The sequence below is a fragment of the Delphinapterus leucas genome, chromosome 13, assembly GCF_059928025.1.
Source record: "Delphinapterus leucas isolate spDelLeu-1000000601 "Yukka" chromosome 13, BTC_Dleu_Yukka2, whole genome shotgun sequence".
NCBI classification, from domain to species: Eukaryota; Metazoa; Chordata; class Mammalia; order Artiodactyla; family Monodontidae; genus Delphinapterus; species Delphinapterus leucas.
In genome coordinates this window covers 8,686,568-8,698,654 of record NC_143141.1, presented here as the reverse complement: position 1 = coordinate 8,698,654, position 12,087 = coordinate 8,686,568, and the positions used below count along the sequence as shown (strand labels likewise).

General features: G+C 38.8%; 1 protein-coding gene across 2 annotated transcripts in view; it reads right to left on the bottom strand.

Moving 5' to 3' along the window:
- Window positions 1-12,087, bottom strand: part of MGAT4A (alpha-1,3-mannosyl-glycoprotein 4-beta-N-acetylglucosaminyltransferase A) — a 112,221-nt gene that overhangs the window by 6,370 nt on the left and 93,764 nt on the right. For both annotated transcript variants that reach the window (XM_022599136.2, XM_022599137.2), the window contains exons 11-14: window positions 9,916-10,023; window positions 9,607-9,800; window positions 7,739-7,817; window positions 7,010-7,076 (exon numbers count right to left, since the gene is read on the bottom strand). In XM_022599136.2, coding sequence (XP_022454844.1) covers window positions 7,010-7,076; window positions 7,739-7,817; window positions 9,607-9,800; window positions 9,916-10,023 — 448 coding nt within the window. The remainder of the gene's footprint in view (window positions 1-7,009; window positions 7,077-7,738; window positions 7,818-9,606; window positions 9,801-9,915; window positions 10,024-12,087) is intronic.

Below are 12,087 nucleotides of genomic sequence, written 5' to 3'. Positions count from 1 at the left end.
AAGTAGTATATGCTTAAAAACATTAGAAGCAACCTATTTAAAGAGGCAGAGCTATATATTTTCTTATTGCAAATTAAAAAAAAACAAATATATTTGTTCTTACATCAACTAACACAAGTTTTTAGCAAAATGTGACTTACAAACCTTACAAAATATACTCTGTACCATCTTTCAGTCTGATCACTTTGAGGATTAAGTCAATAGTAACAAATTTCAGTGCTTTAATTAGACTCACAACTGTTGGCCTTGAGCAGTTTCCAAGGTCACATCTAGATGGAATTAAAAGGTGACACCTCCTCAAGGCAGTTCCAACATAAAACTCCATTATAAATGATAAGCTCAAGAAGCTCTCCTGTAAGGATAAGGACCAAGAAGTTCTATAGACGATAACATGCTCAGTACTCAAGTTTTCTTGCTGTGAGGAAACAGCAAGAAAACAAAACAAAAATGCTACTGAAAAAGTGACAGGAAAATGGTTTGTTCTGAGCCACACTGCTCTAAGCCAGGGATAGGCAAACTTCCTAAAAAGGGCAGATAGTAAATATTTGGGGGTTTGTGGGTCAAGAGGGCATCTGAGAATATCATCCAGGTACTTGTATAGAAAAAGAGAAAACTAATTTTCACAAAATTTTTACTGATGAAATTCAAAATGTAATAACAACTAAGTTTTTTTTTTTTCTGCTAATACTAAGGAGCATGTAATTCCTTATGGGGGGATAATACTTAAATTAACTGGTATTCAAAGTTAGTGTTCCTTATCATCGAAATCGATTGCAAATGTTCATCTGTTAATGTGGATCTATAATGAGATTTGATATATTTTATCTTGAATGCTTCCTTTCACACAGCCTAGGTACTGCAACTATTGTTATTAATCCACAAGCACATGATTTTAATGGAGCATGTCCATGACTTGGAAGGTATCTGCGTAAAATTCTATTAGATTCTTCTCTTTGATAATCTGCCTCATCATTACATTGCAGATGAATCACTTTCAATCAAAGGTTGGGGGAAGCTCCTCAATTAGCTTGATATTATTACTTGCAGTTCAAATAACGTTAATAGTCATCAAAGTGACCTGAATGCAATGTAAGTTTTGCACATAAGCACTGCTTTGTCTTGTGCTTTTAGGTTGAATTAAGAAACATCATCAAATCTGAAGCAAAAACTAATTCTCAAAGAGATAATAGTGGTTGAGGGCAGTTCTCACTTGGAAAATTTTCAATCTTATTTCAGAGCTAAAACAAAACAAAACCAAAAAAAAAAAAAAAAAACCACAATAAAATTGTATCACTGCTAAGCCCCAGAACTGCTGTGTGGCAGGGCAAGTCAGGATATTCAGTTCTTATTTCTGACAAAAATTCACAGAACTGATGTTGATGAAGTCATTGAGAGTAAGTAAAGTTCACTGGCAACACTACTGGTTCAATAAATTAATGATACACGACAGACTCAGATACTCTCTGTAAAGGACCTGCTGATGAATAACAACAGAACCATAGGCTTCAAACACCTTACATTGTTGCAAGCTTTGTAAATCTGTCCATCTAAGCCGCCTTCTCCTCCACACACATTTTCACCACCATTCATTGTCAAACATCCTAGCAGATTCCACTTCAGTTTGTATGAACTTTGTGTTTTCTCAACTGGTTTGAAAACATTCTTGCCTGTACTTGTTCTCTACAGACTATTCACAGAGACCAATTCTTCAGTCACTTCAAACCTGGCCTTGACTCCAAATAACAACTAGGCAGTATCAGTAATATCTGTCAACTCACCAAGAGCCAAGGAAAATTGCTCACATAATCTGCATTGCTTTTTGACTACTGATATTGTTCCCAAAGTCCCCAACTCCTCAAGCAATAGTTATTGCTGAAAGCCTGATGGTCCGAAATGAGTTTATTTTCTGGGCACACATATCTGCTGTAGTTAAACATGATTGAATTAACTCATCATTGGTAAATGGTTTTCTTGCTTGGCTAACACATGAGCCAGTTTGAAACTCACTTTGGTTACAGTGTCACTTGAAATTCTCAGTGATGAGATATCATATTTTAAACCTTCTAATTTTTCTGACCATGGCTTTCCTGTGAGTTGGGGATATTGTTGTGAGTGCTTAGTAGTGGTAACGAACTCTTTAGCACAGCTCTTGTGTCACTGCATAATAACCACGTAACCTGCCATCTAATTTTGTAAAACAACCCATATTCCACTGTGTTAAAAAGCACAACATTCGAAGTCCACTTTTCTCTTCCTGTTTTGACATGAAGGGTAACCACTGGTAATTTTTCTTTTAAATGTCACAGTAGAGTTATGTGTGTGGCACTTTAAACACTGTCAAATTATGAGGCATCAAAGCTATTTGCAGTGCACGGAGCAGCAATTCAAAGCACTGAGAGCACCACCGCCATCTCTTTTGCAACTGCTCACTTATCTCTGCTGTTGTAGCATAAAAGCACACAGACGACACGTAAACAAATGAGCATAGCTGTGTTAAAAGAAACTCTACTCATGGACACTGAAATTTGAATATTTTCTAGTTTTTACATGTCACGATATATTACTATTCTTTTTATTTTTTCAACCATTTAAAAATGAAAATAAACAATGAAAAAAATTTCTACATTCTTCACTCACAGGCTATTAGAAAACAAGCAGTGGGCCACGTTTGGCCCATGGGCTGTCGTTAGCTAACCGTTAAATTATGTGTCAACTCTAGAGTCTTAAAATATATGGACTAGGCTCATAGTAAGATAAGATACATTCAAATTGAAAAACCATACTGGGGAAAGTTCATTTTCATTTGTACAGGAAATATTCAACTTATGAACTGCCAAAGTAATGTTTTTATTAAAAAAATTAATACTTATTTCATAAAAGTATGTCCTTATTTGGTGCTAGACTGGGGTAGGGAATGTATGCTACCAAAAAAGTATTATTTAATTACTGAGTTAGGAAGGGAATTCAGGGTTGAAAAATGCTGTGGAACTTGAAACATTTTAACTTATACTGTATCTGAATCTATCACCTGAGGAGCTCATTTAATTAGAAAAATAATTAGCAAATTATATAACTGGCCTCATTAAAAGACTCTCACCCAGCAATTTTATGCTGCAGATATACTCTCACATGTGCAGAAAGCACATATAGACTCTGCAGCAAAAACTGTGAACAATCTAAGTGCCCATGATTAGCAGACTGGCTAATTTAATCACAATATATGCTAATACAAGGGATTATTAGGCAGCCCATTAAAAGACTGAAGAAAGAATAGAAAGAACGAAGTAAAGTTGTAGATAATGCAGTTGTGACTTACTTCCATTCCTAAGAATACACTGTAGAGAAACTCTCATACATGTGCCTACGTGTTCAGGCCAGCAAAAAGATGGAAACACACTTTATGACCAAACAGAACAGACAGCAATATATTCACCCATGGAGATCAGTACAGCAATGAAAATGAATAAGCCATAGATACACACATCCACATGGTTGAATATCACAATGGTGAGAGAAAAAAGCAAACTGTAGACTACAGAATGTCATCATTCATATCAAATTTCAAAACAAGCAAAGTAAGACTGCATTATTCAGGGATATATCACACATATGTAGTAAAAGCATATGTGGAAATGGTAACCACAAAATTTAGGATAGTAGTTACCCTTGGGTGGGTGGGGAAAGAAGATAATTAGGGAAGAGCAACTGAACTGGCCAATCTTAACCTGCATACACTGATATTCATTACATTATTAGTTGTATCTTTTTGTGCATCTGAAATATTTATAATTTTTAAAAAATGTTCATCTTCCATATGCACATATGTATTCTGTTCAGTGAAAAAACAAGATGTAGAACAAGGTTGTAGAGTATGTTACCATTTATGTGTGATTGTGTGTTTTCGAAGAATATACTAAAATATTTTTATTTATGAATAGATACTTCTAGAAGAATACAAATCACTATAGCAATTGCCTCTGGGAAGCACCGGGTAGGAGGGGAAAGAAGAGGGAAGGAGACAAGTTTACCCTCTTAAATTTGTATTTGGTACCATGTACATGTATTAACTTTCCAAACAACAAATTTAACTTTTGTCCTTAACCCAATGGTCCGGTAGGTAAGCATTAAAAGATAAAAAAGAAGGGGAAAATGAAGGAGGAAATGACTAAAGAGTGACTGGAATCCCCAAACCCTGGCATTAAGAGGGACTTGCAAGGTCACGCCCTCCGTGGACACCCTTCTGCTACCCAGACGGTGGTCCATTCCTTCTTCCAGTGTTTCTCTGTGAAAGGCTCTTCTTCTGCTGTCTCATAATTTTAACCTACTAATAAATCTGGTATTTCTTTCACAGGACTGTCCTTAGTTACCATCCCGCCAGCCCCACCTTCACGCATCAGGTCTCTGCTAACGGCCAGCTGGGTGTCTACCGTTTCCGACAATGCCTTTGGGCATAAGTTGCTGCATAGTCTGATCCTATTGAATCCAGGCCCCTTTGTAGCGCCAGCCTTTGTGGCTTGTCCCACCCAAGAGGGCTCTTATTAGCTACCTCTTTCTCTGGTTCTCTCTGTCAAACTCCTGGATGGGCTGCAGTTTAGCTTGAATGTAGCTACCAGTCTCCTCCTAACTGTTTACCACCAAGATCTCCATCATGTTCCACAGCGCCCTTGGGCTTTAACTTCCCCAAGTTCTGTTTCAAGTAAGGCAGTCCCCTTAGGGTGCGCTACAGAGCTCTCTGATGGCCTGCCTCTCCCCTGGAGAAAATCTCTGCACCACTGCTCAGGACCCCTGGCAGGGACAGCAGCCCACCTCCCAGCTAAAGTGACACCCCTGCTTTACAAGCAGAGCACTGGGTTGTAGCAGTAGCCCTTCGTGTCCTGGCTGACCTCTCCCAGTGTGCGGGGACCAGTGGGCTGGGGGACGTGATCAGGGCCAAGGACTCTCACCCTGCCGTGCCTGCAGCAAAGGTTCGCCCGATGAATGGAAGTTAGGTGGAGGAAAGGAGCCTCAGATTTCTAAGCTGCTCATGTCTGGAACAGAGCTTCTGCAACAGGGAGCTGGGGAGGTGACAGATGCTGGTGGCCTGCCCCCGGTGAGATACCACAGCCCTGGAGTGGGGGCTGGTGGGAGAGGGAGTCTGTATTTTTGGCTGGACGTGCAGAGTAGAGCTTCTGAGTCACTGAGCTTGGCCAGCGTGGGTAATGAGCGAGTCAGGGCTCCAATGCCACAGACTCTTAATGCTGTTACTGAGATTCAGACTTTACGAGTTAATGTTTCTCTATTTGCTGTACGTTTCTAAAAAACTACCTTTCACCAGTTATGGTTGTCTCACTAGAAAAAGGTCTGCAGAGCCCCTCACACGCCATTCAGCTAAAGCATACTTCTTAAGGGAGCAGAATTTTTTATATGAACTTGAAATCATCTGCTTTTGTTTCTGATGCACACTTTTGTTACACAAGGTCCTAGGTCTGATCACCCATCAGTTCTCTTCCAGTTCTAAATATGTATGAGTTGATGTTTTAGATGGTCATTATCTTCAAATTACTGCAATCATATAAATGTCTCTATTTCCTATGCTACTTTCATAACCTAGAACACAACATTCTCAGAAATTTAATAACTCATAGGTAATAGGGTTAATAAATGTCTCATATACGCAGCTAATCTTATGAACCTTTCTAGGGTGGGCTAAAATATAACCCAAATATGAAAATAATTAAACTCATCTATCCACTAAGCTATACAGAAATTAGTCAGGGTGATTGTACAAGCCTTGTAGCAAACACTGAATGACATTCACCAAACGTAAAGCTGCTTGAGAGAGTTATAAGAATGCCTCTGTCCTGTATACCTACAATATTAATTGCCCAATAATCTCTTCTGCCTACCACTAGGAAAAGCATTAATTTAAGTAAAAAGAAAATATATAATCATCCACTGAGTTGATGTCCATCAAAGGACAGGTCCTACATTAATCGTAGGAGATGCTTGAGCAACAAAGCCCCCTCCCCCTTCCACAGTGAGCGCACAGAACTGAGCTACGAAACGTGATTACACAGAAGAGGTGCATGCACTGTGGTAAGAAGAGCCAAGGAAAAGGCAGCTAAACTTGTTAATAAAGGATGAGAAAGCATTCATCAGGAGGAGAAATACCAATCCATCGTTTTAGGCGGGGAAAGTGGACAGAGACACGGCTGGGAGCACAGGGCATTAGAGGAACACATCTTAGGACTGGAGAGATGAAGCATAAGAGGAAAGTAACAAGATACGAAAGTGGGTGGGAGCTAAGGAATCTGATCACGGAAGGTCATTAAGGTTTTCAGCCAGGTTAATACAGCATTTAGGTTTTGGCAAGGGAGCTACAGTGGCTCGGTGGACTGGCTCGGAAACAGAGGCAGAGTATCGCTGCAGTAGGGTGAATGCACATTCAGACACAAATAGACATTTTATGCTAATGGACAGTGAAGGTGGGTGTGGGGTTTCAGAGTGTCTCCCAAGGTTAGACTCAGGCAGCTAGATGAATCGTGACAGCACAAACCATGGTGACCAATGACGAAATGTCCATATTTACAGACGCTCCGGGTAGATGGCTACGTGGCCTCCACGTAGTTTGTCAGTTGGCATCTCAGTACAGATCTAAAGCTCAGGAGGGAGGCAGGGCTAAAGGCTCAGACTCTGGCATACGGATATTGCTGGGATCATGAGAGCAGTCAGCTAAGATCATCCAGAACGAGACTGCAGGAGGCAGCTTGAAGGCGGATTATCTACCAGTGACAACAGTGAAGCAGCAGATGCAGAGAGAAAGAGGAACCAGGAAATGAACCTTTGATCTGAAACCCTAGTTGGGTCAAGATAGTAATAAAAGTATGTACTAGAACACAGAGAACAAATAAAAGAGAACACTGGTATTTATAATCCTGAAGCTGCTGAATATCTGAAAAGAACTTAAAATTACTTCAGGACTAAGTCCAAAAAAGTAAAGGACATTTTACTAGTTTCAAGTGGGTATTACCTATTCTGAAATAACCATCTCCTAATCGTTTGTCTTTGGTTTCTTTGCTGATTTCCAAACCTTCACTCTAAAATAGAACAAAAACATAAATAATTACTTCTATTTAAAACAAATCTAGATTAATATATCTTAATAAATATAAAAGTGGCATCTGTGGCACAGCTATCTCTGAAAAGAGAAAATGCCATGTCAGTCTTGAGCCTTAAAAGGTTTATCAATCAGTATAAGTGCTCCATCTGAATCTGTATATAATATACTGTTGGCTAGACATTTTTAATTTTAATTAATTTCCAGTTTAAATCAATTTAATAGAATGCTGTTTTCTATTAAAAATATACAGAAGTAAAGAACTGTGTGTTACCTTCAAAGAAATTAAGCATTCCTTAGAGACCAATAAATTAACTTTCTACATTATTCAACAGGCATTAAAACTGCATGGTATTTTGGGACTCAAAATACAAACAGCAAGTAAACATTAAAGTAAAATAATGATTCATTTATTTTCCCAGTACAAATGTCCAAGTTACTTTCCAACAGGAAACAAAATAAAGGCTCTTTCTATGAAGGCAAACGGGACAATATACCAGGTGTTCCATATTGCCAAAAGAAGTTGGTATTACTCACCACTAAGGTCCTGCCATCATGAGAATTTCTTAAACAGGAAGAGCCTCAAATCAGGTCTATTAATATTAGTTCTCAAGGAAAATTTAGGAGAAAAAATAGTCATACCTTCAAAGGCAAAACTTCTACAGTTGTGTTGAGCAGAATATCCCCTGGATGTTCCTGGTTGCCACTATGGAACAAATAACTGAAAAGACAAACATAAAAATAAAAATATAGTCAGACTATCCTCCACAAAGGTTCAGAAGGGGGCCTTACCTCAGAATAAGGTTGACGACGCTAAAGTCTGTAGTGACTGCACATCATATGTCCTGAATAGTTGTAGGGAAATTAAAACCTAAGGGGGATGCAATAGCTCCTCTATCAGAGGGGCATGTTTGCTGCGTAACAAAAAAAAAAAAAGATGACAGTGTTTTGTTGCTGTTGATGCAGGCATTAAAATGCTTGTGAATCACTTGTGACAGAGTATATTGGATAATATATGATATAAAATTACATGTAGACCACGATCTCAAAGTAGAAAGTGCACACAGTTACCAAGAAAATAAAAGTGTCAATATGGTCATAATGGTATCCTTGAGGTTATGATTTGTTTCCTCATTCTTCACACCTTAAAATTTTTGTATAATGAACACATACGTTATGTTACGCAGAGAATTTTTTTCCTAACACTTCACTTCTGTATTAATAAATACAACTTCTGCTTTTTCCCCTCTCAGCAAATAAGTTATGGTGAAAATCAAATGATCCCTTTTCTCTGTCCTAGGAAGGGTGGGTCTGTGCATGGACTCCAAGAAAATTCTCATATACTGTCATTTTAGAAGAATTGTGTTTCACTAGAAAAGTGCCCTCAGTAGGGGCATTATAAATATCATTTTACAGAGGTTTATTGTAAATATATTTGTTGTTACTAAGTTTGATCTCGAATATATGAGCTCTTTAGCAGATTCTTTGATGGAATTATTTTTATTTCCTAAAAATAAACCCATAAATGTGGTTTGAGGCTGTTCTTGTTGAGGTGAAAGAAGAGTGCTATTTCTAATTCTATGAGGGCTCAAGTGAGGTGAACAATAATACCTCACAGAGCAGAGTTCCACTACACAGTATAAAAATGAACATTAAATAACAACAAAACCAATATTATATACTCATATAAGTGCAAAATGTTACTCAAAAGTATTCTAATATGTCTTGCCAGTGATCTTCCCATTGCTTATAACATTTTTACACTTAAATTCCTCTTTAGAATCAGTTTAGAGTAAGAAAAGAAAATAGCATTACATGTAGCTATGCATTGTTTTTGACCACCTTAAACAGAATTATTCCAAATTATTTTTGGCAGATTCTAAAAACCAAATGGCCTTCAAAGGAGAAGACATAACATCACATTCTGGGGATTACATGGAAGTATGCCACAGACAGTCTGGGGAACATACCCCAAACTGAGGAAGGATTGAAGGAATTGTGACTGTTAAGTAAAAAATGGGGAGAAAAAGTCCCAACTTTTGTAAAGTGAACAGAAATGCTGAAACACATAAAAGGGCTTTAAATTCTTCCATGGTGTACTAAAAGCACTGAGTAGCAATAGTCTTAGTCTGTCAAATTTATCATTTCAACCAAATTGCTGGGCCATCCACTAGCTCGCAGCCAAATCTGAAGGGATATTCTAGGATAAGGACGTGAAAACTAATTTGGGATTCTGAGGGATAGTTCTACATAAAAGCATTAAAAATCTATACTAAATATACATTCAGAAATACCAATAGAATTTATCAAACATACTAAATGCTGGTATTATATCTGTAAGCAACATACCCATACTGTTACTGAGTTATACAAAATGTATTTTATAATCCAACATTTAGGACTCGTTGACTGCTCACATGTGTTATATACACCAAAAATTCCGTCATAAATCACATTATGAATAAGAGGTCTGAATTGTAAGACCAAATTATATTTCAATAATGACCTACCTTTCCACATTGACTGGCTTGTCAAATTTAAACAGGATGTAGTCTCCAGCTACTGGAGTTATAGCCCAGAAGAAATCCTCCCCCATATAAGTTTTCTCCAGTGTATGTCCTTGGTAGACCTTCAGAGAAGTAGATACCTCTGCAGGGGGGTTTACATGGATCTTAAGAAGTAATGGTTTCATGTAATCTTTATCCTAGGAGGAAAGACATATTAACAACATACGGCTCATTTATACTTCAGAAGAACAAGGATTATACAGTAGATAACAAATTGTCTGTGCATGAGAAAAATAAAATTAAATCACCAACCGTGAGTTTCTGAATTTTTCCTGTTAGTGAAGAATGCAGACCAACATGTTGGAAAAGGGAAGGTCTGAAGCGAATCCGCAGATTTGCTTTCTGTCGATCACAATGTTTCTAAGTATTAAACGGGAATGTTAGTGTTACATTATAAAGTGAAATCTTGTCCTCCTCTGAAAGATGAGAAGCCCTTCAGAAGGGTAAATATTGAAAAGAAAATCCAGCTTCATCTCATAATTCCAAGTCGTGTTTCTTTAGGGTCCTCTTTGAGGCATTAATAGATTCGCTACCTACTTGATAAACAGACACGATGAGGAAATTAAAAATAAGCAGACACGATGCGGAAATTAAAAATAAGCACTTCCAAGGGAAGAGTTAAGGATTTAATTTCAACTACCTTTCAAAATAGGTCAATACAGATTTGACTTTTAATGTTAAAATGCACAAACTCTAGAGGTTTGGTTCAAATACACAAAATACCTTTAATTGGATAATATAATGAAGAATTTGCAGATAAGGAAAAGCACATTTTGTTGCATGAAATCAATTTGAAAATGTGAGCCAGCAAGTGGACTACAAGCAAGGACACAACATCGAAACAGACAAATCGGGCTTCCCCGGTGGCGCAGTGGTTGAGAGTCCACCTGCCAATGCAGGGGACGCGGGTTCGTGCCCCTGTCCGGGAAGATCCCACATGCCGCGGAGCGGCTGCGCCCGTGAGCCATGGCCGCTGAGCCTGCGCGTCCGGAGCCTGTGCTCCGCAACGGGAGAGGCCACAGCGGTGAGAGGCCCACGTACTGAAAAAAAAACCAGACAAATCCAACTCAGCACAGTTGGGAGACACCTATGTTTCAGCTCTAAGTGCCCCGTGGCCCATATTTTCGATTATAACCTGCTCTCGTGTGATCATGGCGTGTGGGACCTACAGCCCTGGCAGGACTCTCGTGCGTTCATTAGCTCAGTGCTTCAGGACAGCCATGGCTACCTTGTCATGCTTTTATAAACCCTTTCCATTTTCAATGACTTGTATAAGTTTTGGGCCCAGAACATACTGAAAAAGACAGATGTATAAGACATTTCCACTTTGAAAGACCTCCAATTATTTCCTGGGTGTTAAAATGCCTAATTTTTCTCAAGAGGTTTACTTCATTAGCATTATTGCTAACAGGAGAGTAGAGGTGAAATTGTATATTTTATTTACACAAATAAAACACTCAAGTGGAAGAAGAGGGAAGGTAAGGGAGGGAGAGGACAGGGGAGGAGCGAGGAGAGGGGAGGTGGGACGGTGGAGGCGAGAGAGGATGAGAAGCAGCAGTGCCTGAGAGCGAGCCCGCCACTCAACACACAGGCAACGAATGACACATTCGGGCCCGAAGAGTCAAAGCAGGTCCATAAACCTTTGGAAGAATGTGTGAATTTTTTTTTTTTAAAGTAACATTGGTTTATAACATTATATAAGTTTCAAATACACATTATACTTCTACTTCTGTATACACTACAGTGTCCTCACCACCAAGTCAGTTTCCATCCATCACCATACAGTTGACCCCCTTTACCCATTTCACCCCGCCACTCAGCCCCTGCCCCGTCCCGTCTGGTAACCACTACTCTGTTCTTATAACTACGTGTTTGTTTTTGCTTGGTACTATTGGTGGGAATGTAAACTGGTACAGCCACTGTGGAAAACAGTATGGAGATTCCTCAAAAAACTAGGAATTACCATATGACCCATCAATCCCACTTCTGGGTATTTATCCAAGGAACACGAAAACACTAATCAGAAAAGACACATGCACCCCTATGTTCATCACAACATTATTTACAATAGCCACGATATGGAAACAACCTAAGTGCCCATCAACGGATGAATGGATAAAGATGTGCTGTGTACACACACACACACACACACACACACACACACACACACAGGAATACTACTCAAACATATAAAAGATGAAATCTTTCCATTTGCAACAACATGGATGAAACTTGAGGGTATTATGCTCAGTGAAATAAGTGTGAATGGAAGGGTCTCCCAGACCACTGTCAAAGGGATGTGATTCTGGAGCCAGCAAGTATGTGGTGACAGCTTCCGTGACATCCTAGTGGAAGCAGCTGAAAAATTACAGGCCATAGAAAGAAGGGTGGAAGAATGTATCTTCATGGTTTTAATTTTTACTT